Genomic DNA, 27,963 nt, shown 5'->3' with positions numbered 1-27,963 from the left:
TGAAGCGCTGTGCGTATCTCTTCGGTTGAGAATTCCCGATCTAGCTCTGGGTTGGCTTTGCCGCGATATGCTTCGGCGGTCGTGCCTCTAGCATTTTTGGCCAGAGGGAGGTACTTGTCGGCGAGACGGTCAATGAGCTCATTTTCAGTGGTAATTTTGAGTTCCTCGTGCATGATCCTGTTCAGCGTACGACCCTGGTCCGCTTTGGTTCTGGTTCTGTCTAGAAGATGCTTGAGCAGTTGCCACGTCGTCCGGCTGTTGATGCGACCGTCCGCGGCGTCGCACACCTCGTTCCATTGCTGGTTAGATAGTTGCGCGCAATATTCTGCAATCAGCCGGTTGAGGGAAGAAATTCTTTTCCGCAGCCGTCGATTGTGTCTTTGTTCTTTCCATCTCTTGGTGAGCGATTGTTTGGCTTCGAGCATGTGAGCCAGTCGGCTGTCCATGCTTTGAACGGGGAGATCTGTCTCTATTTCCTTCGTGGCCGTCTTAATGTCGGCCTTTAGTTGCGACGTCCATTGTTCAATTGATTCATTGCCTGTTCGGCGTTCGTGTCTGAACTCGCGGAACTTGTCCCCGTCGACGTACGTCATTTTTCTGGGTTCTCTGGATGGGGTGTCAATCGCTGTCTCAACAATGTGATGATCGCTGCCCAAATCCTCGAAGAGGTTGTTCCACTGATAGTTTGGAACGTTGCGGACGAAAGTGAGATCTGGCGTTGTGTCGCTGTTGACCGAGTTACCCGTTCTTGTGGGGTACGCGGCGTTCGTGATGAGCGTTAGGTCAAGTTCATCGGCGTCGTTTAGTAAGTATTTTCATGGTACCCACTTTTTTAGTACAATGGAAAGCTTACCGACCAGAGCGTGTAATCATGAAGTAGTAACGCGGAAAACGCCGTGGAACATTTTTTATCAGAATTTTTCGATCTGCAGTGAGGATGACATCGTTCACTGGAAGCATGCTGAAAACTGTGATAGGTGAGCGCGATAGCGATTATAGGTCAACACTAATGGGAGGCAGACGACAAGTGTGGCCGTAGGCGTGAGATAGTATTATTTTGTTTATCAAGTCGATGTTCCTGCAATTCATGTTTGCCAAACTGTTGAAGTATTTCTGTGATAACAGCTACGTGTTTTCGCGGTTTCCTGCCCAGCTGCTTTGGTATTTGAATAGTTAAAACGAAACCAAGCGCATCGGAACCAAAACCATGCTAATTACGTGCCCAGGCGGACATCATTAGCAAGAAAAACCAAGGCAAATAATTCACTCATTGGGCTAATTACATTAAGAACTTCTTAGTTACAAACTTTACGGCACATGTTTATATTGAAAAGGTGACGCCAATCGTCATAAATGTTGTAAGGCTGCCAAGCACGGTAAAAGTTTTCAGTACTTTAATTACACTAGTCAGCTCCCATTACGGTCCTCCATGTCTTTGTTCTCCTCTTATTCTCCGTCTTTGTCGTCCTTGTTATCGGTTCATCCCAGATGACTACATCCTCCTGAGTTTCTATTATCTCTCCTGCGAGGATATTGCCGCCAGCATTGCGAGAAAAAAAAGACGACCGCCACATCCCAACTGCGTTTCAAAGAGCTGCTACACCGCAAGCGTCAAGCAAAGCCCCGCAAGGCAACGCTGGGCCGGTGCTGACAGACCGGCGGCTCGTGTGCGAGAATCGGACGACTCGCACACGACAGGAGACGATAAAGAGGAGAACGACGTTCGAAGAAGCGAAGCTTGAGGCACGTTTTTTTGGGTGTACAGTCGGTTTTTGATGGCGGGCACAGGTTCGCCCAGAATGAATTAGTTTTCATGGAAACGGCTGTCCTAACTGTTGATTACGATATTGAAGAATATTAGCCATCAACACCTCTTCTGTTTCTCTTCAGGGTCCTCGATAGTACACGATCTTCAGAATCCGTTGATGCTTTGCTGTTTTCAATAATAAATATGGGCCCATAGAGGGGCACTTTGAATCGAACCCCTTTCGGACCAGCACCATGTCTGCTGCTTCAATATCGGGCATCGTAGACTGGTGACGTTTGTCGAAGATCCTTTTTATTGTTGTACGATACTTTTCTTTCTGGTTCAAATCCAGTGGCTTTTCGCAAAGTGTTATTTTTTTAATTATATCAAGTTATTTCCCGCAGGTGACCAACAGGGTTTCCGGAAAGCGGCGAAGTAACGGGTGCATCCCAATGCTGCAGTAGGAGATCGGTTATGGTGAAGAACAGCTGCTTCCAGAGTACACTTCCACCCACCTTTGAAGTTGGGTATAGAGCTAGGAATGTTCTTCAAGTCCCGAAACACCCTTTCTGCAAAAGGATTCGCCTTTCGGTGATAGGGTGCTGGAAAGCGCAGCTCGACGCCTCCTGCTTCATCCCAACGGCGAAGCTTTACCCTTCTGAATGCCGGTCGACTGTCCGCAACGATGACCTTAACATTGAAGAAGACATTCCTCTCTAGAAAAGAAGTTACTGAGTTCGCATTCTCCTTGGCAGCTTTAGCAGCCACAAACCGCGTGCACTTCCTCACTGCAACTAGCAATGCTTGTGTCTTTTTGACTCCTTCGCACTTCTTTTTGAGTTCAGCAAAATCAAGATGTAGTATTTCGAAAGATGCATTTGAATATTCCGGCGTGACCATTTTGTTTCCACTTGGCCTGAGCTTGGCTTTGCAAAGTTGACAGTTGTGAGAGGTTTTTGTGTATTTAGCGACATCTGTCTTCATGCCTTTCCAAGTGAATCTTTGCGTTAGCTTTGTGTATGTTTTAGTGAATCAGTCACGGTCTCTAGACTCCGGTCTGTCGTGGTAGAGCGGCAGTATAGTCGGTATTGCTGTTTCGTACACTTCTAACTTTCCGTTTTGTATCTTCATGTCTTGCGTTCCTTCCCACAATTCGCTCTTATTCACTTCTTTGTGGGTAATTTCTCTCGCTGCATGAAGTCTAGACAAAGCATCTGCGTCCCAGTGCGTTTGTCCTGCATGATGCACTACCTCGAAAGTCTACTCTTGAATTTCACTCACCCGTCTTGTTACTCTATCTTTTGTCTGGGTCAGTTGCAAGATGTGAGTCAGGGCTTCATTAGGCGTAAACAATTTGAAGCTTCTTCCTTCCAGATAGCTTCTAAAATATTTGAAGGCCATGACTACGGTCAATGCTTCTTTGTTCTGCCGTAGCATAGTTTATTTGGGCCTTGGTAAATGTGTAAGAAAAATATCCTGCCACTTGTAGTTGTTTCGCAACACGCTTGTTAACATGTATTTGACAAAAATGGCTCCCGTGCCATAATGAGAGGCGTCAGTGCACAGTTTAAAAGGCAGGTCAAAGTCTGGGAGTGTCAGGACAGGGCCTGAAGAAATAATTTCGACAAGTTCTCCATAACACCGCTCACAGTTTTCAAACCACATTAATGGGGCCTAATTTCGGGTAAGGGTTGCGAGATATTTTGTCTTTGATGCATAATCCCTTATGAAGGCCCCGAAATGTCCAGCAAGGCTTAAGAAGAGACTGCAGATCGAGGGGCTCGGGAAAACTCTTCTTAAGCTGAACACTTTCTTCTTTCGTCTTCCCATCGAATATTCTGCCTAGAAAAACAATCCTCTGGCAGAAGAATTCCTTCTTTCTGAGATTGATCTTAAGCTGTCCCTGCTTAATGCACCTAGAACCACTGATAGATGTATAATACGGTCATCTCCAGTTTTTGAATATACGAGTATGTCGTCGACATACACACTACAAAATTTACCAATAAATTCTTTGAGCAGAGAGTTCATCATTTTCCGGAACCATGCGCCTGAGTTTTTCAGGCCAAATGCAGCCGGTTATATTTGCAGATGTCGAAAGGCGTAATAAACGTAATGAGCATCTTGGTTTCCTCTTTGAGTGGTACTTGCCAACACACTTTACATAGGTCTATCCTGGAAAACTACTGATAGCTACCGTTCTCATAAATTATTTCGTCTATTCGTGGCATCGGGAAAGAGAACAAGTTTGTTTGTCGATTGATAAGTCAGTAATTTGTACACAAGTGATAGGACTCGTCTTCTTTTGGTACTATGGTAATGGGTGAGGCAAACGGAGAGGTCGAAGGTCTGATGATACCGGAATACAACATTCCTTGTAGCTCCTGTTTAAGCCATTCTTTCGTTTCATGGCTTAACCCATGGCCTTTCTTTCTTACAACACTTTTGTATCGAAGTTCGAAAGGCACTTCGATTGCAGTTGTCGCGGAAGGATAGATGCCGACACGCAAAAGTTCCGAAAATTTCAACGAAACCTCCTCAGAGTTTTTGACTGTCCTATCTTGTAACTGAATGAGGCTGGAATTCTCAGTGGTGATGATGTCGTTCCAAAGAATGTTCATCTTGAATATTTTTGCCAGGCCGGGATAAAAGAAAATCAAACTCCACTCCTGACATGACAAAGTTCCTCACGGTGAGCTCTAGATCTCTGAATTCCACTTTTGCATCCGCCCATTTTGCTAGCTCTCGACAGTTCCCGTCGTAATCTTGAACTTTCACAGCTCTTCTGGAAAAGGTTTCGTCTTTGTCAACTCTTTTCTCATTAATCAGACTGACCGAGACCTTATATTGATGACTGTGGGAAATTTGATATTATTCACATAACTGGGACAAACAAAACGTTGAATTTTACAAGGAATATTGTCTCCTGCCCCTCAGATGTCCTGACGTCTGGGGATTTTCCGAACACATTCTTAGCGAATTTCCCTTCACTAGGGATGTGACAACTCATGTTGGCAGAGTAACCATCTCTTCTGTTCTGCGTCCATCCCCTTTTCGGTTTGTGTTGCACTTCGCGTATTGACGGATGTTGAGGCCAGGATTCGAACGACGCACACTTTGAGCAGTAGAGCAGCTCCTCGGAAGTGGACGGTGCCTTAACCTGGACTTGTCTCTGGCAATCTTTTGTCATCCCGTGTAGTGACACGACACAGGAACCTGGAAGCGTGGGATCCGACAATCGCAGTAGACGCCTCTTCTCAAATAGTCCAGCAAATTGCTGTCCCTCTGCTTGTAAAAAATTGCTTTGTCCCACAAGTGGACTAGGCTCGATTGAAATGCCTGAATAAGCTTTATTCCCCCGTTTCCCATGTTTTTTTTTCACATATCCTGTGATGCGCAGATCATGCCACTTTATATCGTTGCCACATATAGGTATAGCCGCATGTTAAGTATCCGATAGGAGTCGCTTAACGAGTTATTCCGCTTACACGCGTACTGCGAAAATTCCAGCCGGAGAGCGGCACCAGCTGTGCCACTGTCAAACATTTCCGGCTTCACTGTCTCTAGGCGTATCGCACCAGCGGCAAGTGTACTGAAAATTGCTTGTTGTTGTTCCATGCGCTGCATTTGCGCTTGGATTAGTCCTGCCTTCGCATTTACTATGCCTTCAAGATGCGGCAGTTCATTCTGATTTGCATCGCCTTGAGCGATACACTTATTTCCGATCTGGTTCCTCGAGACTCAAGTTCTGCCAGTTCTACGTCAATATTCACGGTACCTCTGTCGCTGACGTCTCTAAGCGGTGCATTCGCTTTGTTGGGGATGGTTTTGAGTAGGCCTGGTGTAGTCAGTTGTTCCGGCGCCACCAACGAATTTCTCACCTTTCAAAGCAGAGCGCGTTACGAGGTCTTGCGACGTGGGAGGTCACCCAGATTTAGATCCTATCGGCTACGCCAAATACAAAGTTTCCACGCATGGTAAAAGTCTTCAATACTTTAATTATACTAGTCATCGGCCATTACAGTACTCCATATCTTCGTTCTCCTCTTCTTCTCCATCTTTGTCGTCTTTGTTATCGGATTATCCCAGATCCTTACAAAGGTCTAGCTTCGTGCTTCAATATTTCAAAACGGTAATTTAAGCCGTAATTATTAGCCTCAGATTATGTGTTGAATTTACCTGAGCACCCACGCAGCACTGCGAAGCGCAGCTCGCGGTGCAACCCTCCTTTGACGTAGCTAGGAGAGCGGCGTAAAATGAAGCTGGGCAATGCGGGGCTATGAACCGGTGTTTCTGGTCCTTGCTGCTAAAGCGACTATGCATCCAATCGAGAATGTCGCAGACCGCCAATTGGAAGACGATCGTGAGAAGAGGGAAGTGCGACGGCAGTTTCTTTTTTTCTTTCTTTTACACCGCTCTGCAACGTCGAAGCATGGTTACACGGTGAGGCGCGCTTCACAGTGCAGCATGTGTAATCAGGAAAATTCAACAAATAATTTGAGGCCGAGACTTTTGACTTACGTGACCGTTCTGAAATGTTGAAGCAGGAAACTAGACCTTTATGACGACAGTCTTCTAGTTTCCAATATAGACATGTGTCGTAAAGTTTATGACTGAGTAGTTGATTATTATAATTAGCTTAATAAGTGAATTGGCTGATTTCGTTTTTCTTGCAAATGATGTCTGCCTGGGCACATAATCAATCGGTAATGACGTGATTCGAGTTACCTTCATGAGCTTTCTTTTTCTTTGTCAGAGTGTTCAAACTAAAAAAAAAAGAAAAAGAACACTGTACATGCTGACGTCCTTTACTATAGGGTCAATGAAATGAGGCAAGTGCAAGCACAGCGTAGTGTCACGGCCACAGTACTTAAAAAAAAAAGAAAAAAAAGTGCGGCCTGCCGCGTCGGGCGTGCTGCAATAGGAGCGAACGTGACACAGCCGTAATTGCATTCTCGGCCGCTTGGCTGGGCCAAACAGCACTAGTTGCGAGGGGCAAGATGCGTCGGGCATCGGGGTTGCGAGCACATTTCCAGACATGTTAGTCTGCGCCGATCGCAGACAAACAGACCCGGCTGGTGGCGCCACAGCGGAAGACAGCGTTTTCGATGCACGCGACAGGCCGCACCCCTTTATTTTATTTTTTTACCTAGCGGCCGTGGCAGTGTAAATGTTTGTGAGAGCTAAACGTATACAGCATGTGCAGTCGCAGCTAAAGAAGAAATAAATAGCAGAGTGTGTGTCAAAGGAGAAAACAATAAGACATGGAAATGAAAAATTTATCCTATGGCCTTGCTTTTTTATGTGGCCCTTGTTTACAGCACCATTCCCCCTACTTTTCTTTCCTGAAGCGAGAAGCAGCTGCCCAGTTATTGATGAATCAAGCTTTTGAGGACCTCTGTGACAGCGTAAATAAATACAGTGTCGAGTCTTATGGTGACAAATACCTAGAATTCACCCCTCAAAAAATGTATGCACACGCTCTCACGAAGTCCGAGCAGGTGATAACGGCAAGCACACAACAGTCCGTGCTCCAGGATACACGTCCAGGAAAAGGTGTGCCGCTGTTGCACCTCGCTTGCACGGATTCGACACAGCAACCGCCAACTACGCCTTGAAGGGCATCATCTCAGACGTCAACACGGAGAACAAGTTTAACGTCGTCGGTTTGCAATCCGGCAGAAAGCACAGCCTGAACACCACATTGGAAGTGTGCGTAACGCCTCGAGATGCGGTCGCGCTATAGCCACACGTGAGAGAAAACGGGGTAGACGACCGACAACGTCTATACAAGGGTTGCACAAGTGCGTTCCGGTGAAGCCCTATCCGAGGGCTCGAAAACCCAAGTGAGCGGCTTTGGAGGAAGCTATGTTCGCGAGTTGGGAATAGCCAAGCGGAGCCGAACTAGTCATTTCTGACAGGAGAGGAGTCAACGGAGGAATACACGAGTGAAGCGAAAGCCTAATGGGTACGGGCCGACGGCCGTTGCCTTCACCGATTCAACGGATGAAGGCCGCGTCGAAGAGCTTCTTTTTCGTGGAGTGGGAGGTGTCGGGATATGCGATAGTACGTAAACACATGATTGACTGCACGTGCCGATGGCTTTCCCCGCTCGATCGCGACGCAGCTAAGAGTGCGGTCGACCGCTCATTCAAAAATCGGCGAACCATCGCGCATGCGCAGTGAAGTACTCACGTTGCAGCGATGGCAGCAATACGTGGAGAGACTGGGGGACCAGAGCAGCAAGCGATATGGCCGTGCCATAGCGAAGTCTAGTGTCCGTTGTGTTGGAACTCTTTCGCGGACGTTTGTCCGACTTCAACTTATTTATTAATTTATTTAATTACCACGTTTCATCTTGGAAATAGAGGCTGGCAAAGTATTCTGTTCCGAGAACCCGAACCGAAGAGACGACGTTTGAATGTAAGTGCCCTTTTGCGGAGCCTTGACTGACGTCCGGGCTAATTCTGCGAACTTCGACATTTTGCGGGATTGATTGATCGCCCAGCTGGAGGTAAAACGATTGATCATCAAGAATATAGAGCTAGGTATAAGGAAGGAAGGAACCTATCATTCCCTTTATATTGATATCATAATAAGCCTGGTGCTTTCATTTCTCATATCCTCAGTGCTATTCCTATGCAGTAATGAGAACGTGCTCACACTCTTTCATCCTGGAAGGCACCGAATTGTAATTATGTGTTAGCGAGGTAAGGGGTTTCGAAAGAGCCAATGCGTTCAAAGGGAACGAGGTCTTACCCTGAGAGAGTTATAGTAAGACAAGGGAGGAAAACGCAACCCTATCTGGGAAATATTTATTGCATTGCTGAAATAGCAGACAAGAGAACTTAAGCAGTGGCGAAGGATTGAGATGACTGAAAATGACGTGAAAGCGAGGAACCTGGAGGCGGTCGGTGTCCCTGTTAAATTCATGCAGGGACGAGGGAGTTTTCATTAAGGTATAAATGGACGCAACGTCTAGCTTCGTCTAGTATATTGTCGTTCTTATTGTAAAAGAAATTTCATTACCTGCAAAAATTATTAAAAAAATGAAGCCATCTTTCCTCAAAATGTTTCCGCGCGAGGATAACCTTAATAATAATAATAATAATAATAATAATAATAATAATAATAATAATAATAATAATAATAATAATAATAATTCTTTCTTATTTCCATCAGTGATGGAGGAGACTGCGGGTAAAAGTCGCTTTAGAGGCAAGCGACTTGAGTAGAGCCCGCAGCCTCCTTTACAAGGCAAACAGTGATTGAACAGGAAATATATATACATAAGAATTGACTACATGTGAAATATGCAAAAAAATAAACGCTAAAACACAAATTACCTGATAAACGCTCTTTAATTATTTAAGAAAGATTGAGTGACAAAATGTTCACGTAAAGCTCGTACATCAGTTATATAAATATCAAGACTTGATTTCAGAAACAAATTTAAAAGTGTTGGCAGTGTGTATGATATCTTTTGTGTAGAATAATTGGCACACGTAGTGGCTACCTTCCACTGTTCCGTACACCTTGTGATGTAACAATGTGTGTTCCTGGTGAGATTAGATAACTCATGAAGAAAATTTAAGTTCTCTTTTACGTCCCGTTTGAAAGCTTGACTTGACTTGTAATTATAAAGGTTAAACACGGGTATTATATTTTTCTTTCGGAAACAAGTCTGATGTGTGGGCATTGTAAGGCAGGTTAAATAGTACTCGCAAAAATTTTTTTTTGAAGTATATGTATCTTTTCGAGATTCGTACGTGATGTGGTACTCCACACGAGCAGATAGTATAAAGTGTAGAAAAAGATAGGGGTGTTATAAACAAGAACCTTCATTCTGTAAGGTAAAAGAGGTCTCAGCCGAACCATCATGCCAACTACACCAGATACTTTGCCCAATATTGATTCTATGTGCAGGTCCCAAAGCATATTTTGTGTGAAAATAACTCCAAGTATTTTAAAACTATCTAAAATTTCTATGTTTACATCGTCCATAAACATGGTGATGTAACTGTTTATTTGCTTAGATTTGGGCCTAGAATATATTGCTTTTGTTTTGTTTATGTTGTTTTGTAGACAGTTTTGTTTGACCATACATGAAGAATTTTCAGAGCAGTGTTAGCTTTATTCTCAAGGGCTACTAGAGTCAGGTGATGAAAAAAATATACTGTCATCGTCTGCGTACATTACGTATTTCACATCTTTATAGATATTTACTAAGTCATTTAAATATGCAATAAACCGGAACGAGCCAAGAATACTACCCTGAGGAACGCCTCTGGTGATATATTTCAAATTTGAGCGGCTATTGTTTATTTCAGCATATTGATAGCGATTATCAAGATAAGATTTTATAACGCTTCCACAGTGCCCTCAGCGAAATTCAGCGAAATTAAAGAAGAAAGCGCACCCACAAAGTTGGTGCAGCGTAATAAATTGTGCATTGTACACTGAATTGTACAAGCGAAGATGGACCTTCGTATGCATAATTAAGAAGCCTTATTTCTCGGCTGTCGTGTTTCTCCGCAGTATAAGTCCCAAATATATTTGAAAGAGCGATTTTCCCGTCCACTGCCTCACTTAGCGCTTTTTTTATGTGTACAGTTTGGCATAATGTACTGATTAACAGCCAGCTTTGTAAAGAAGAGATTATTGTCTCTGGACAATTTCCTTTCAAAATGGTTCACCGATAAAAAAGCAGTATTTCCTGCAGCCGCTTCCGGCGTGCGTCGAACATGGCGGTAACGTCAAAAGCAAAGTGCTGTTAGCAACTGTGCCTTTAGTGAAAACTGCCAGCACAAGTCCTGCACAGCTGATACAACAGTGCTTGCTACGAAACATGTGCGCGTCGCAGCAGGGAAACTAGTTTTTTTTATTTCGCCACGCACCTCTGTGGGGATGAAAGGAACGGTTGAGAGGCATTTGGTCCGCGCATTTAAGCACGCCAGACTTCAGCTGAAGCTCTTTTCCACATTTGCGCCGAGGGCTGCGCCACAGCTTCGGCGGCGGAGCGGAGCGAGCCGAATTTAGAGTTCCAATCGGACATGCATTGTGTGCCGCATTGTGTTCACTGTGTGCCGTTCAAATGCATCGCGCTGACATTGTGCAACGTTCCAGCCTAGATGAGCTGCGACGACTCTAATTCTAACTTTGCAGATAAGCCCGCTTCGTCATGTCTATTTCTTCCGTCACGAGAAGCGGACGATCGTCACAAGCGCCTCAAGAAGGGACGCCTCCAGCCGGGGACGCAACTCAGTCTATGGAGTTCGAGAAGGTGCTCGAGGAAGTGGGTGGCTTCGGCCTTTTCAACAAGACCGTCATGACACTGGCTCTGGTGATAGCCACGGGAAATGCCGCAATGGCCTACTTCTTTCACGTTTTTTTACTCATCGCGCCAACTAGCCAGTGGTGCTTCGTGAACGGCACTTCGCTCGAAGACTTTGCCGACATCACGGTGCTGCCGCAGCAACGGTGTCAGCTTGTGAGCCTGTCCGGCGACGGTGCAAATGTTACCACCACTGATGGCAGTGCCCATACGTGCCCAACTGGATGGAAGTTCAACCCAGACGAGTTCTTCACATCGGTTGCGATGGAGGTGCGTGAGTAGTTGCAGTGATACGCATGTCCTATTCAGACCCGAAGTCAGTTGAGAACAAAATCGCTTTTCAAGTGGGTTCTTATTACAGACACACTGCACGAAAAAATGTGTGTGCTCCACCTTTCTTTTTAAATCTCACACTGCATCTTTTTTCACAATTTTCAAAGTTGGATAACTGCAAAAGTGTAGTAATAGCCCGAATGGAAATAAAGGTGACGTGCCCTGCATCTCTGCTAGGCCATCTATACTCTTGCGCGACCCGGATAGCGGACAGAGCATTTTTAAAGGACATCTCGCCTGATACAAACACCTTACCTGCATGACAAAATCGGAGCATTGTGTTTGTGGTCTCTTGTATATGGGTTGCAGCAGGTAAATCGAGGTAGATAGGTCGGCTACACCGTTCGTGTCTTTTCTACAGCATGTGCCGTTGTAAGCAATAGCTTTGATCTCCCTGCCTGGAACACAAGGCGCCGTCACGCGGCAATGCCATAGACTGACTGCTTTTCTTAAAGTTGGGCTTTCTAGGCACAAACTCTTAGCATCCCCCCCCCCCCCCCCGAATCGGTCTATACCCAATCTTTCCGATCTGGAGGCTCACAAAGTCTAAAAAAAATATTTAACGCAAATAAAAATTTTTTGATTAAAAACAATTGCTAATCTAAAGGACATAATTTGAGTATGAAATGTAATCTAATAGCAATAGTTTTAAGAGCGACCACAAGATTATTACGCCTGGAAGCTAAGGTCACGTGAGCGCAAATCGTCTGGTCCATGCCCGTGCAGGTCAACCCTGTATAGTGTAGGTCGTTAGGACGTTCATGGTGGCTCAATGTTTTCGCCAATTTCTTTTTTTCAACTGTGCCTGACAGGTAGCAGTTGATTTTGCTTGTAATCACAGCCGATGAACGGTTTCAGTCGTCACGGGACAAATTTTACCGGACCAGAGCTGATACCTATGCTCGAACACACAATGATTTCCTGCAGTCTCCTCGTTGAGGGCATTCTTGTTTTAACAAACTTGAAAAGAAACAATAAGCTTCGACATTTGCCACGATGACCATGTACATTAGTCGATATGCTATTGAGGTAACGGTTTGAGTGTCAACCATGCCCTGTTGAAGCACAAATCCTCTGGAGCGCCACTGCATTCGTTTTGGTCATTTGCTTACGAAGCAATAACTTTTCTTGTCATTATCATTTCATACCTTGAAAATATATTATGAAAATATTTCTGTTTGCGACCTCTGTGAGGGACATCTATTGTGGGTTTCAAGACAGACGGAACGCTCGCGTGCATTTCTTGACAATCTGCTCTACGTCGCATATTTTGGGCTGCCTTGTTATTATTTTACGGTTATTACATATTCATTTATTCATTCTATCTCCGACTACATGCGACGGCTCTCGCTAGTTTCTTGAGGAGCAGTTGAAGTAGATATGAGTTCACCTTTTTGATGCTTGCCAGTAGATAATAAACCTGTCGGTTAATATACCCGATGCCACAACGGCAACAGCGTGACGTGCATCAATATTGGTAGATTATGTCGTTGCTTAGGTCGTTGCTGTATGTCGTTGCTTCTGTATCTATTACAGGTATAGTATATTGTTTTGAACGGCGTTCGTAAAGAGTGCCTAATGGCCTCGTTCGCCATGAATGAGTAACCACAGCCCATTACTGCACAATTCAGTTTTTGCAGTGGCAGTTACGTCTGCCTCTATAATTCTGCCTCATACCTTGGCAACAACGTTCATTTTGCCGAAATACGCTGCATGGCATGTACAATTTTTGTAGTGAAATGGTAATTTGAGAGATTTCATTCATTATTCTTTAATGGCCATGACGTTTTTAGCGTTGCCTTCTGTGATCATCTGACATGTTCTCCTCAATGGCCTTAATGAGGAGAGCATCTCGGCCTCGTTTGCCGTGTAGTAAGCAGTTCGATAAGCAGGGCCTCTGAAAGCAGCTTCACTTGAATGAAGCTCGGTATGTCTAACTACTACACCAGCCGAAATGAATAGTGCGCGGCTGTGTCTATAATGTCAAATACAGGGGTTTATGTGGTGAAGAGGCACTTTTATTAAGGGAGGCGCGTTGTTGTGAACCGCTGCGAATTAACTTAATCTAGCTTTAGTATTCAATGTGACGCATAACACACTATCTGCCAGACATGGAGGGTTAAGCTGCAAGAAAAGGCACACAGGATTTGGCGGTGCCATTTCACAAGTACTGTTTTACTGTTTGCAGTTCTAGCCTTGCGCAGCACAGCGTCTTCTCTATAACGTTTATTTGTCTTTCTTTTTGCAGCATGGCTGGGTATGTGCCGAGAGCTGGAGAACGTACACCGTTCATACAGTTTTCTGGGCGGGATCAATGACGAGCTACTTTGTCTCCGGATTTCTGGCTGATAGGTATGAACGACATTCACAGGTGTTTGCCTTGACACATATTCGGGAAGTGAGGCAGTTTTCGCAGCCTCCTATCTTGCGCAGTTGTAGTTTTTCTTTTGCACGTGAGGCTGACTGACATCCGTGAATAGCTGCATTTATGAATTTCATTTCATATTTTATATTTCACGACATGTGTTCTGTAGGGTTATTAATAGCCCACCGCCATATTTTCCATGCACGAATGCAGTCAAGCGAGAAGCTAAATTTGCTGTAACATCAGCGGGGCTTCGATAAATCGAGGAAAGAGTCCTGGTAGATCAGTCACCTAAAACAAGCAACATGCAAAGAAGAGTGGAAAAGAAAGAAAGCACATCCCATTGTGCTGATGCTCAAATAATTCCTGATCATATCTTTAGGGTTAGTTTGCATGGCGATGCAAATGTTAGTAAAAAACGAATGAGCTGAATACGTCTTTTTGAAATAAGCTTGTCACACGACGAATATGAAAGTCACTTTCCGTGAAGTATTCGCTCACTTGCTACGGATTGCCTAATATCTGCCAATAGAAAATACCAATACTAATCAATAATGCATTACGATGAATGCTGAAAACTGCACGTTTCTTAATTGTCGGCTACCGGGTTTCTGCTGTTAGAACAAAACGAAGTAAGAATATTAGTGTTATTCGCACGAAAGGTGCGAATAGCAATGCTGCATGGTTGACGGTCACTTGTTTTGACTTACTTCTATTTGAAAACTATCCTTTACGTAAAGTATACAATATTCGATTCCGCAAGGCCTAAGGCTAAAGTGAGCCTGGAAATTTTTGCTGCTTTCGATAATGTATTCGCTAGGGGCTTGAACGCACATTTCCTGACGCATTGTTTTCAACCATAGTACTTGACCGTAGCAGGTGATTTTCTTTACAACCGGATTTATCCCTTTCCGCAGCGTTGTTCTCAGTAAAATTTTGGATTCGTGACAACCATAAGAATTCAGCACAACCTCCGCCAACAAAACCGCAACGGCACCTCTTCTTTGTATTACCTCCGTGCTTAAAAGCCGCTTCCAATTGCATGCCGGTATATTCAAATAAGTCGGGCTATCTCGTGACGTCACAGAAGTGGCGAATAGCATTGGCTGGCGTATCTATAGAGATTTTCCTTGAGATGGACAGCGGTTTATTTGCGACTGTATTCTTAAGTTGTCATCGACTATAGCGGTCTGTTAGTTATTGAAGGACTAAGGGCGACGGGGCAAAGAACACAAACTTGTTCGCAGTGTCGTCGGAAGTAGCATAATTTCTTTCGGTGCTCGGTTGTCTTCAGATGTATCTTGAATCGCGAAGGAAGTCACTCAATGTTACGCTTAATGTGGATCTTCGGATTTTTTGCTCCTATGGTGCGTAGCCATGTAGCAACTTGATTTTATACGACTGACTGCTGAGCTCGGTGTTTCTCCGTTCCCGTTCAGTCAATACTAGAAATTTCTGTTTTACTTTACTGAAAAGTAGACGTGGGACAATGTCAACTTTAAATGCGTAGCGGTACATAGCATTTCGGTCGAAAACTCCCCAATACAGGGCGAGAATACGCATTTTAAGCGCACTGTGTGCGCGGTTGATAGCTGCCATCCGGAGTGGAGTGACAAACGACCCATTGTCCGCGATAACAAAAGGCGCGCGCAGGTGCAAAGCATTGTACGAGCTCGTCTGCTTTCGCCGTTCCCCATACGTCACACGCAGAAATGATACGTTCAACCTTGATCGCAAATTCTAGGCCTATGCTGAAAGGGGAGTAGCAAGCTGTATGGGCTGCCATGGCAAGCACACGACTAGTAAGAATGGAAGGTGACTAAAGGGGACCCAAATCGAGAGGATGCGCCGCTAATTACACATGCACTCGCAGCCATTCCTCCTCCGCTGCCTATGACGGCATTAACGCGTTGGTTATGTCTCGCCGGGCATCGCGCAGACAAATTAAGCCGAAGCACCCTGAACGTGAACTGTCGAAGATATGCGTAGCATTAAATGGCGATCGGCGTGGTGCGGAATGTATATGTTCGGCCACGTAAATATATGCATCTCTCTGCTCGTACTTCTGGGGCATTTATGTACGAGGGCGAATCGGAAAGTTGTTGCCTCTATTTCTTTTAGCCAAATTACGGCTGTAAATGCGAAGTCAGCATACCCATTCTCAGCGGTGGAGCTTTCTTGGACCGGCCCGGCTTTATCTTCGCGTAGCTCCGCGGCACGGCGCTGCTGTCAGTTGTTGGAGGTGGCGGTTGTGCTTCGCACGTCCACGGCGTACGAGCAACGAAGTGTGATTCATTTTCTATGGAGCAAGGGACGAAAGCCCATCGAAATCCGCAGGGAAATGCAGCCCACGTGTGGGGGAAAGGTGTCTTGCATTGAGAAGTGTGAGGTGGTGGTGTTGCGATTTCTCAAAAGGTCGTAAGACTTGCATGACAATGAGCGTTCGGGGTGGCCGCGTGTTTCGCTGACTGATGACAATATGGCACAGGGGCATCTGAAATTTGGTGCTGCGATGGGACAAATGTCTGAACCGGTGCGGGGACTACGAGGAAAAATATTGTAATATATGTAGAATAGTACGTACATTTGTAATTACCTGTCTGTGCCTTATTTTGGCTTATAAAAATAAGGACAAATACTTTCTGTTTCGCCCTCGTAGTGCCCGTTCAGGGTGGTTCCGCTTAATTTTTTCAAGTACGAATGAAATACGAATAGTAGGTATCGAATATCTATTCAAATAACTAAATCCAGACGCATATACTCACGACAGAAATATTTTTCGGAATAATAAGGTTCAACGCCTGTACTGACCAGTGCAAAAAAGACAGCAAACTGTCAGGAACAGAGGATCAATTTTAAGCAGAAAATAATGCGTCGTCAGTAAATAATTGCGCAGTTTCGGCCAAAGCGCGAGACATTGTCAGCTATAGCAAAGTTTATCGTCGTGCTCGAGCTCGTCGGACGTTGTCGCAATTGAACAACGTGTTCATTTGGGCTGTTTGGTACATCTTGTCAAACCACAGAAAGTTGAACAGCGTGACATAGGATGACGAAAAAAGGCACAGGAGAAAGCACTGACTAACACCCAAATGCTTTATTCACATAAGTGGCATATAAAGACGTGACGAAAGCAAAAATAAAGTCTGTTTCGCCTGAAAGGCGAAACATCGATTGCGATAGCAAACTATTAGACAGTTGTGCGAAGTAAGGATAGCAGTTTTATCGGCCATATAATCGTGTAAACATTCATTTACTAACTGGATTAAGAAGCATGGTGTCATGCGCACACAGTCAAACATAAACACATCCAACTCGATGACCACGGACACTCGCTGTCAAAACGCTGGCGTGAGGAAGCGCAGCAGCGGCAGCGAGCGAAGTGACCTTCGTGCTGCCTCTCGCTTCAACGCAAGCTTAGCGGCAAGAACACAGCGCACACGAAGCTATCAGCCCTCGGCGCAGCGCACCTAGACTCTGTTCCCATCGCAGATCGCTTTCAAGATAGGGCCCGCCATAAGCAGCCCCTGCCGGAGTAGAACGCCCCCCAATCACCCTCCCCCCTCCGGTGCACCAGTCTACGTGTTCATAGGTGAACACCTACACTGAGGGCTGGGACCAATGCAGTCACTCTGCACGTGCGCACAGCTGGATCATATGAACATATTAATGGGTCACTGTAATCACCAAATGGCCTTCAACGCACAAGTTTAGAACACAATATACAGAATTCTCAAGATGCTGGCGAACCAATAGCAAAAAAAAAGAGAAACAACTAAATATTGAAATTGATTTTTCTTTCGCCTCCATAACTCTAGGTATCATCGAATGATAGCGTATCACTGGGTACCCATCTGCACAGCTAAGCGATAACAGTAAAAACGTCTTGATCAACCTTTTGTTTTCTATATATATCCGGTGATAGAGGAGCCATAGCCTGCTGTTGCAAGGCTTGTTCGTCTAGGATCCTACCCGGTTTCTGCGATTATCGTCCGTGGTTCAGCAGACAGAAATACACCGCATGAACCGAAACATTATTAATGCACTCCTGCGCCAAAGCGATCTAAAATAAATCCCATGCTTTTGACTTTATCATCAAACTTCATCGGTCAGTAATAAACAGCAGGGACAGCTGTGGCGGTACATTGAAAGCAGAGCCATCCTGTCTGTTTCGTGAGATTCGTATTTACTGTTACTATTGATTTTTCGAACAATACAAGGCATTGCCGGCGGGTCAGGACAAAAAGAGGTGATTAACCTTTTGACGGGGTCCTGCTCGCGCTGGGCGCGACAGCAATACTGTTGATGTTACAAAAGAGGAAAAATAACTTTTTTTATATATGAGCCGCCGGAGTAGAACGCCATCTACCAGGTGCCTTGCACGCCAGGAAGACGGCACGTTTCCACCCCGCCTTCCTCCCTCGAACGCGCGAGATCGAGCCAACATCATCGGCTCACCCTTGCGCGCTTTCACTCGCACGCACAGCGTATGCCGCACGGCCACGATCACCACCGACGCCGACGACGACGGTGGTAATGAGTGTGCTGAAGTGTCCGCATTGCTGTCACAATGGTGGTGGTGGTAACAACTTTATTGAGACTCTGCTCAGTTATGATCTGGCAGGCCCGAGTCCTAGAATGGCCCCTCACGAAGAGCGACCCTTTCGGCGCAGGCAACGAGGGCTTTTTGTACTTTTTAATCCGGAGTTCTGAGCAGTTCTTCCCACGTCTGTTGTGAGGGAGCTGGCAGGAGTGACCTGGGAGGGGGTAAGCCCTCGCACCCTCAAAGAATGTGATTTTGGGTAGCCAATGTTTGATTGGTGCAATTTTGACATATTGGGTTCCATTGCCCGTTGGTAATTATGGCTAGCCAATGTGGGCTGGGGAACGATTTAGTTTGGATTCGACGCAGGATCGAGGCTTGCGCTCGCGTGAGGCTTGCGTTTGTAGGTGGGTAGATTCGCCTTTTTTGCTTGTAATAGTTTGTTATTTAGTGGTATGTCGTCGGTGCCTCATCCATGGGATCCGAGTCTGAGGGGCACATCTCCCGGTTGATTAGACCTCGGGCTACCCAGTGCGCCTCCTGTCACAATAAGAACCGAAAACAGTTTGACAGTTGGACAGGCACGTGGACACAAAAAAAATTGACGATCTGTCCTTTCTTTTCCCATTCGTGTTTGTGTAAGATTCATGCGTTTATATGTCACGCTTGTAAATAAGCAGTTTCGTTGTTAGTCAGCGCTCTGTGCTGTGCCTCTTCGTGTTGTGGCATGCTGTTTAAAATTTTGCTGTGTGGTAGCTATACTTGGTTGCGACGTGCTGCCGCTAAGCAATAGAGTGTAAAACAGGGCTAGTCGATTTATCATCTTAGAAAGAGCAGCGCAAAAGCAACTGCAACACAAGACAGAGAAGTACACAGGACAGGCGCTGACAAACCAGTCAATTGTTAGTTCAGCGCCTGTCATGTGCACTTCTCTATCATGCGTTGCCGTTCTTCTTGCGCTAAGCGGCGCGCAAGGCAACTCCTACGGTGCGGAAGGAACAGCGCGCCGCCAGCTGCCAGGCATCCGAGAACGCTAGTGTTATGAGCGCCACCGGTGGTGTTTCAGGCGTCGCAACTCGACGCTGAACGATAAAGAGACCGGTGAGAAACAGCCGCCGCATTAGTCTCCGCCAAGTAAAAAATTAGATCCTAAAAATCACTGGTGCCGTTACCCGTGAAATTCCATCAGTTTCAGATTGTGGGAGCTAGTATTATTTTGCATTTTTTATTATTTAAGATAGCCGGCATACGTTGCGATGACATACTTTTATTACTCTTCTTTGAGCGCTGCAATAGCCCGAATTCTCATGAATAAATCAGTCAAGACCATAAAATTCGGTCGGAGCAACGTTGGCGTTTCCGTAATATAACATCTACCTATCATACAGAAGCGTCAATACCAACCACCACATTAACGCCTATGCCGACGGCGGCAACAACACCGACCCCCCAAAATTTGGAGGACGCTTAAGCTTCGCCTTTAAGAGTGGAACGCGATAGATTTCAAAGTTTTCTGACTGCTTGTCACACTTCCCGGCCACCGCAGCTTTTCTTGCGGTTGCGCGACGGCGAGCGCGATGGTGCTGTTGCGAAAAACCGAGTGGGCCGCACCGTTCGGAAAAGGGGTTTGCGTTTGAGTTTCTGTGTAACAGAATTATGTTTTCTGCTATATTCGAATTAAACTCCGACGCCATCATGTCTATAGGTTGTTTTTGGGTCGTACTTTACGACTTCTCTGGCGTATTTTACGTTGAGGAGTTTGATTAGTTCAGTGACGAATCTGCGCCACGCTCAGGGCCTGCGTTATTGTGGTTCTTTCCCCTGTGGCCTTAGAATTGCGTAATTGCTAGGGCAATAAAACTGCATATACACAACAGCGCGTGAAGCTTCAGGAGTATTAGTAAGCTTGGACCAAGCCAAAGCGTTCGACTGCTTAGAACACCAATTTGAAGTTTTACGATGCTATAACTTCCCTGAAGAGTTTGTAGACATCCTGCGGATGTTGTATTCGCGAACAACAGCTGAGCTACTGCTTAAAAGCATTTTAACACCTAGATTTGATGTGACAAGGGGAGTGCGGCAGGGTTGTCCTTTGTCACCCATATTGCTTGTGCTTGCAATTGACCCGTTGTTAAGGCGGTTTAGCGAGAGCCCGCTCGTAAGAGGCCTTCCTATGCCGGGAACCGGGTGCATAAAAGTATCAGCATATGCGGATGACATCACTTTGTTTTTACGGGATGGGGACAGTCTTGTAGAGGTATTTCGTGTTTATAATCAGCATGCTTCAATGTCAGGGGACAAAATAAATATGAGAAAATGTGAAGCATTAAATTTAGGTCGCGGCGAAATAACGCTACCAGGGGACATTAAACAGACCGAGCATATACAAATACTAGGTATCAAATTTTGTACAAGTGGTGTTTCACCTCACACGTGGCGAGACATTGTCAGCTCCATTAAAGAACAGTCGGAAGCAGTGACTGTGTCGCCACTGCCGCTGGCAGAAAGAGCTTTCTTCATTAAGAACGTATTGTGCAGTAAACTGTGGTTTGCTGCAAGGGTAGCTCTCCCGCCGTCACCAACAGTACGAGTAATAAACTCACTTATTTTCTCATGGTTCTGGCTAAACAAGTCGCAATACGTAGCGCAGCAATTTTTGCGTCTGCCAAAATCCAGCGGAGGATGGAGCTTGCCGTGCATAGTTACATTCGGTAGGCTGTTGTGCAATAAGAGTACATGTGATCTACTTGATGAGGATAAGTACCCTGGTAGGCCACTGCTCCTTTATTGGCTGGGTCATTACCGTCGAACACTTATGCCGCAGAGTATAGGCAACTTGCATCCGACAGCGGTAACGCCAGCACCACAGTATGCGGCGGCTGCGCGCTTGCAAAGCCAGCTTGTACAACTAAGAATTACAAAGTGGCGTGTGACACCAGTTTCCAGGCTTTGTGAAATGTTGTGTCAGACAGCTGTACCTCCACAGACAGCTATTACACAAACATGGACAGCCGTGCTTTCACCTGATTTGCCCTCTCAAGTGAAAGATTTTCATTGGCAACATCAGTGGGGCGTTCTACCTACAAGAGACAGGCTTGAACGCTGGCATATGGCAGCGAACGATAAATGCATATATTGCGCACGAACAGAGACCAACGCGCATGTAGTAAAGGACTGCGTTGTAGCACGCACCTTTTGGAAGCTAGTTGCAAGAATGTTCGGAATATCCATCATACGGCCACCACAGCGCCGAGATCGGTTTGCGAGTCCCGTCTACTACAGCGCTAGCTACGTTTTGTGGTGCTTCCGCAACATCGCAGAACGATCTCGGCAGTCAAATAGAGCAGTGTACCCCAGAATGCGAAAACTACGAGTGATAGTATGGGGTCATCTTGAAGAAAAGTTGTTCAAACTCCGAGCTTCTTCGCCGCTGGTCTACGCGGTACATAACCGTCTCCCGAGGCAAAGTCTTTCTACAGCCAGAATAATGGTCAGTTCTGTTACCTGAGTTCAGACTGTATCTGCGTGTGCCCCGGGTACATTTCGTAAATTCGAGGCTGACAACAATGCTTTTGCGTGGATGCGGTAATGAGTATTGTTGTTGTTGTTGTTGTTGTTGTTGTTGTTGTTGTTGTTGTTGTTGTTGTTGTTGTGTGGCAAAGCCAGTGTGAAGAAGGCAACATTTATTATTTCATTTGTTAATCTGTTTTGTTTACATCAAATATGATGTATTACATGTGATGTGCCTTATATTGTACTTTTAGTTCATACCACAGTTGTAGGCGTGCCTACGGGTGAATAAATTTCCTTGTCAACCAGCCTCTCAACAGCATTAAAGCCTCATTGCAAACAAGTTCTCCTAGTAATAATTACTGCTATATGACTACCTTTCGATAAACATTAACTAAATGGTTGCCGAAAAAAGATAAGAAATTCTGAAAAAATTCCGAGGATTTCTAAGTATTTCTTATTAGTTATGAATGCTAAAGCATTAATGTCGAACTGAACTTGAACACGCATTGAACACACATTGAACAGACAACCGGTATTGACAACCTACGCATTGAACAGACAACCGGCAACAACATGGAAGGAAAAGACACGAAAAACCCATCGAAAAATCTTTGAAAAAGCTTATTCCTGCAGGAACACTGTATTTTGCAGGGAGAAATCGATCAGATGACTTTCACGAATAATTAATGATCACAGGAAGAAGTCGACCCCATGACCTTTGAGAATGGGAGACCATGCGGCCACAAAAACGGCCATCCGTCACGAGACACCTCTGCAAGGGTTCCTCATTCAAAACACCATCAACCTCTAAATCCCGTCGTTGTTAGTTTCCTACACGACATAAGTGACTCTAGAAAATGCCATGATATAATGCGAATAAATTGGTATTTTTCTACCATTTGCAAAAACTAAAATAAGCGATTCGATGACGTTGGTGGCGGATTGTGCATGCAGAAGTTTTGTCGGAGCACCATTATTTCACGTTGGCATGCTGTGTGCATTTGAACAATTAATCCCTAAAACGTTAACAAAATCATATATACGTAAGCCACCGCCCTTGGAAAACATAATTTATTGGAAGTCAGAAAGATGAAAACACTTGAAAAAATACAGTGGGAATGGCAAAACGAAATGGCCTTGCGCGGACGTACAGAGTAAGGCAGCATCATGCCCGTAGAGCGCCGAGAGATCCCTGCTTTTAGTGTGTGTGCATTGTTATGTAGGACATGCCATTTATCAGACGCCCACACAAAGGCACTCGCACCTGCGAAAGGAGTTTGTGTCGTGGGCACATTCGTGGCTCCAGATCCAATGCGTCATTCTTTTTTGGTACACAGGCCTGACGCTCGAAGCTAAGCGTTTCGATGGAGTTGCTCTCCTGGTTGGGCTACTCAACTGTAAAGTTAATGACACGTCTATAAAAAAAGTGCTATATATTAAACTCGTCCTTTTGGGGTGAAGTTATCTCTTTTCTCGTCAGTTAAAAGATGGATGGTGGAACAGCTGCTGCCAATTCCGCGAAATTGTGCCGGAGTGGTTCTTTGCGTCATCCTGTTCAGAAAAGGCACTTTAGCGAATATCTGCGCCAACCCTGTGTAGGAGAAGAATGACGGCTATCTCGCAAGTAAAGCTTAAAACTAACGCGGGCTGTCATAATCATTATCATCAGCATAACGGAGGCTAACCGAGCTGCGGATATAGGCGACGCCATCGATCTCGCATTCGCCGTTTTCGTTCTTTGCTTGCGTTCACTTCTGGCGGAGTTTACAATGTGCTGCCACTGTGTGATCTTGATGTTTGTGCCGTTTGAGGAGCAGTGCTGTACTATACTGTGGCGGGGAGCTCGCTGAACGAGGCTGTCGAATCAAAAAGCACATTCGTATAGTATTGGGACGCACTTCGTTCAGCATAATTGTTGACGGTGCCACTTTAGAGATGCCTCGTAATACTCGTACACGTGCTCAACCGCTGGCTATACGAGGACGTGGAGGAGAAGAAAAAAAGGATAGATAGGCAGGTTAGCGTCACTGGTTAATAAGTTCGCATTATTGGGGACCTTCCTTGCAACCCTGCACGATTGGAAGAGCAATTAAGTTCCGTGGTTGTAATTCCCACAGCTTTCACATGACCAAACGGAAAATTATATGCAAGAGAAGCTTTGCGCGTTAAACGTATATAAATCTCCGTGCTCATTGTTGCCTTCATTTAGTCATGCGATCCTTTTTTCCTTCTTTTATTGTTCGATTGAAGAGATGTGAACGGACAAGCGCCTGTCGCAAGTTGAGGTGGCAGAAACGGCTTTATACCGCGATGTGCGCTGAGGGACAAGCATTCTGCTAAAATTTAATGAAAATATCCGGGTAATATTTATCTTGAATCCTGTGCTGACACGCTGAAAGTCAGCTTTGCTATATTTGTTGACAATTTCAGGCAATATTGATCCCATGTGGCGTATGGACTTACGCTGGACGCTGCTTCAAACGGGCTAATCGCTTCGCCAAATGACTTTTTTGCTATTCCAAGATATGCTCTGAAAGGTCAAATGGCCATTCCACCAACTGTTCCGGGAATCGCTTTATATAATATTTTTGTTATTACACTGTTATTTTTGTTATACAGTGAACACGTTGCCTTTAAAACGGTTGATGTCGTTCGGCGTGCTTTGTGTTTTTCGCAACACCATTAACACCCTTCTTCACGGCTTGGTATTTGTTTTTAGGATGTAGAATTCGTAGAAAATAATTTTTGTTGGCTGGGACGTACGTTGGTTTTATAAGCGACCTTGTTCGAACGACGAAGACAGTATAGCTGGATACCGTGCGTCATTCATTTAAAAGCTAAACAACTTGGGAGGCGGAATGAAAGTTTCTCGATTCTCTTGATTATATATGCGTCCCAAACCTGCAAATTATTAGGGATGATGGAAGGCACCAGCAAATTTTTGACCATGTGAGGTGTGAGGTTGTGCTTTTATCCCATATATACACATTTATACAGCCAAGGCACGCGCGAAACATTCTGCAATAGCATCTTTTATGCCTCCCCATTTCGATTTTGGCGCCTGAGAGCGAGATGGGCCATGACTTCGTAATATGCTAGGTCACGTCGGCTTCAGGTCAAGCGGGCTAATCGCGTACGGCTGAAGGTTATATGCCACCACTGCATTGCGGCTTCGCCTCTGAACAGTTGAGAACGGAGTGATTACACACGCAGTATGATGAGAGAGAAATACCGTGCATTACAATGAACTATTCCAACCATGCAGGAACACTCAGAAGCTGGTTAACGGAAACAGTGTCTTTCACAAACGACTCATGCACTGTTCTGATATCAGGCAAGCATGATTGGTTTGCACGATGTCAGCAGAACGAGAACACGATTGCGACGCGAGTCCACCTAGCGTGCGATGATTCCATTTGACCAAAGGCAGAAAATATATACGGTCGTTTACAGCTCAACTGCGCATATCTGCATGCTACTCGCATGCAGTTTCTCGGTATTCGGGTGTCTGCACTGAGTGCTGGGATCTGCGCAATCGACCTTTACGTGCGCACAGCTGGATCATTTGAACATATTAATGAGCCATTGGAATCACTGAATGGCCTTCGACGCACATGTTTAAAACACGGATTTCTCACGACGCTGGCGAACCAATGGCAAAAAAGAGAAACGACTTGATTAATAAAATATTTATATACATAATAAAGTTGTATTTTTTTCTTTCGCCTTCATAATTCTAAGTATCATCGTATGATAGCGTTAAACTGAATACCCATCTGCAGAGCTAAGCGATAAAAGTAAAAATTTCTTGATCCACTTTTTGTCTTCTACATATATTCGGTGATAAAGGAGCCGGAGCCTGCTGCAGCATGGCTTATTCGACTAGCATCCTGCCCAGTTTCTGCGACTATCATCCGTGGTTCAGTAGGCAAAATTATGCCGCATGAAACGAAAGACGAATAATGTGCTCTTGCACCAAAACGACTTAAAATAAATCCCATGCTCTTGACTTTATCAACTAAATTTGATTCGCCGGTCAGTTGAAAAGAGTAGGGACAGCTGCAGCGGTAGTTTGAAAGCACAAGTATCCTGTTTGTTTCGTAACATACCTGTTTATCGTAGTTATTTTTTTGACAATACAAGGCATTGCCTGCGGGCCAAGGCAAAAAAGGGCCTCCTGACGGGGATCTGCTCGCAGTGGGCGCAACAACAGTGCTCCTGTTACAAAATAAAATATTTTTTTTTACATATATATGAACACTATACGTAGCTATTCCTATCACACAAGAATGTCAAAATTTTCACATAATTTCCTGTTACACAATAAAGAAGCACTAATAACATTTCACACATTTAGTAGTCATTTGCTCATGAAATTGTACGGAAATGCCTAACAACAAAGATTGGTAAACGTCCCAATAACGTCAAAATGTATCAGAGACGGGAGTACACACATTTAACTGTAACCAAACTAAACCTTATGTTTTACTCGATTTCTTAAAACTTGAATAGTGAGACAGCATGAAATTTTAAATCTTGAGCAGTTGCACTTGTTTTGCTCTACGCTAGAAGCAATATGCCGTCTTACTCACATTCGATATTGCTAAAGCTTATGACAGCATAGTGCATGTCATTTTAATAAAAACACTTCAGAAAACAGGCCTATAAAAGTATGTTATAGTGTGGATATACGCATTTTTTAAGCGGCAGAAATATTTACTTCTCTCAGTGCGGATTGCCATCTTTAAAATGAAAACAAACTCAAGGCTTCCCTTAATGTCAGTCCTATCATAATTATTGCTGAACGTTTTACTAAGCTCTCTCAAATCTCAATAGGAGATGCAGGTGTATGTTCACGCTGATCAGACAGTGTTTTTTGCCGCATCAATAGACATACATACTCTTCAGCAAATTCTGCAGGGCTATACGAGTAACCTTGAAAAGGGGCTTGATGGCGTTAACCTCTCTTCTAATGTCAGCAAAAGTGCGATGCTTGTTTTTCCTAAAACCAAACCCGCACACATTTCACCGGCATACCGACAGGAAGTTATCCCACAGGTGCAGTCACTCCACAGGTGGAGTCACTTAAATATTTGACAGTTATGTACAACGATAAACTGAACATGAGCCCACACTTAGAACGCGTTGCATCCAAGGGAGCACGTGCAGTAGGCACCCTGCGTAGTCTTAGCAACAGTCGCTACGGATTGCGCAGGGACGTCCTTGTAATGATTTACGTATTGCTTGTATGTTCGCCCAATATTAGAGTTTAGCTCCGTTTTATTCTCACGCTGACCTGCTTAAAAAATTACCTCCCTTGTTCTTTTAGAACGAGAAGCGTTTCGTTTATGTCGTGGTCCCCTTAAATTTCTCGCGATTAACCTTTTATATCAAGACGCACGCATGTCTTCTCATTCGATTGCATAACCTATTCGTGCAAACCTTTTCGAAGGTCTATGCATCCCACACAGGAGATCTCAGTAGGCTTTCATTAATGACTCAGACTTATGTTTTAAAAACATAAGTGGCCTCGTTTATGGTGCTTCAATTTTTTTTTGTGAAACTCTGTTAGACAAGTCGCAAGTTCATCTTTGTGAGACAGACTAATTAAGCAGCGCTGCTCTGATAGCTAGGATTGAGTTCGATTACATTTCTCCAAATAATGCCAAGCATTTTCCCTTTCGATTCCTAAATAGTATCTTAAATAATCACCTTGCACCACTAGAAATAAAAGCTGTGATACAGTGACTGACGCTTCCGTTTGTGAAGAGAAGGCAGGTGTGGGCATTGTATTGCCATCTCTTAATTATCTTTTCAATCCCGCTGCCTGACTTCACATCTGTATTTCAGGCTGAATTATCAGTAATTATTATAGCTTTGCGTAAATTACCATCATCGTTGTCAGCAGCCGTAATTTTAACAGATTGTCTCTCTGTTCTTTCCCAACTATTTCTACGTCATCAAACGCACTAGAAGTGTTAAATTTGTTCGTCCCAAGAGATTTACGCCTCGTTCGTAAGGTGTGGGTGCCGGGACAGAAAGGTCTAATAATAAATTAATCTGCGGATGAATTCGCAGTAGCATCACATGGTGGCCCGATAATCCCTATTTTAGCCTAGAGAATAACTTTC

At 44.7% G+C, this 27,963-nt stretch overlaps 1 protein-coding gene and 1 long non-coding RNA gene across 5 annotated transcripts in view; one reads left to right on the top strand and one right to left on the bottom strand.

Annotated features, from left to right (window-relative positions):
• Window positions 1-27,963, bottom strand: part of LOC135914277 (uncharacterized) — a 241,449-nt gene that overhangs the window by 167,294 nt on the left and 46,192 nt on the right. The window lies entirely within an intron of this gene.
• The window catches only part of LOC135914242 (solute carrier family 22 member 7-like), a 39,111-nt gene continuing 19,230 nt past the window's right edge, over window positions 8,083-27,963 (top strand). For 2 of the 3 annotated variants that reach the window (XM_065447017.2, XM_070532027.1), the window contains exons 1-2: window positions 10,731-11,351; window positions 13,663-13,766. In XM_065447017.2, the coding sequence (XP_065303089.2) occupies window positions 10,929-11,351; window positions 13,663-13,766 (527 nt within the window). In that variant the 5' untranslated portion in view covers window positions 10,731-10,928. Of the gene's footprint in view, window positions 8,171-10,730; window positions 11,352-13,662; window positions 13,767-27,963 lie in introns of those variants that run through there. The other variant, XM_065447025.2, reaches the window with a different exon arrangement.

The sequence above is a fragment of the Dermacentor albipictus genome, chromosome 1, assembly GCF_038994185.2.
Source record: "Dermacentor albipictus isolate Rhodes 1998 colony chromosome 1, USDA_Dalb.pri_finalv2, whole genome shotgun sequence".
NCBI lineage: Eukaryota > Metazoa > Arthropoda > Arachnida > Ixodida > Ixodidae > Dermacentor > Dermacentor albipictus.
The sequence above is the reverse complement of the archived record's forward strand: the minus strand, read 5'-3'. Positions and strand labels throughout refer to the sequence as shown.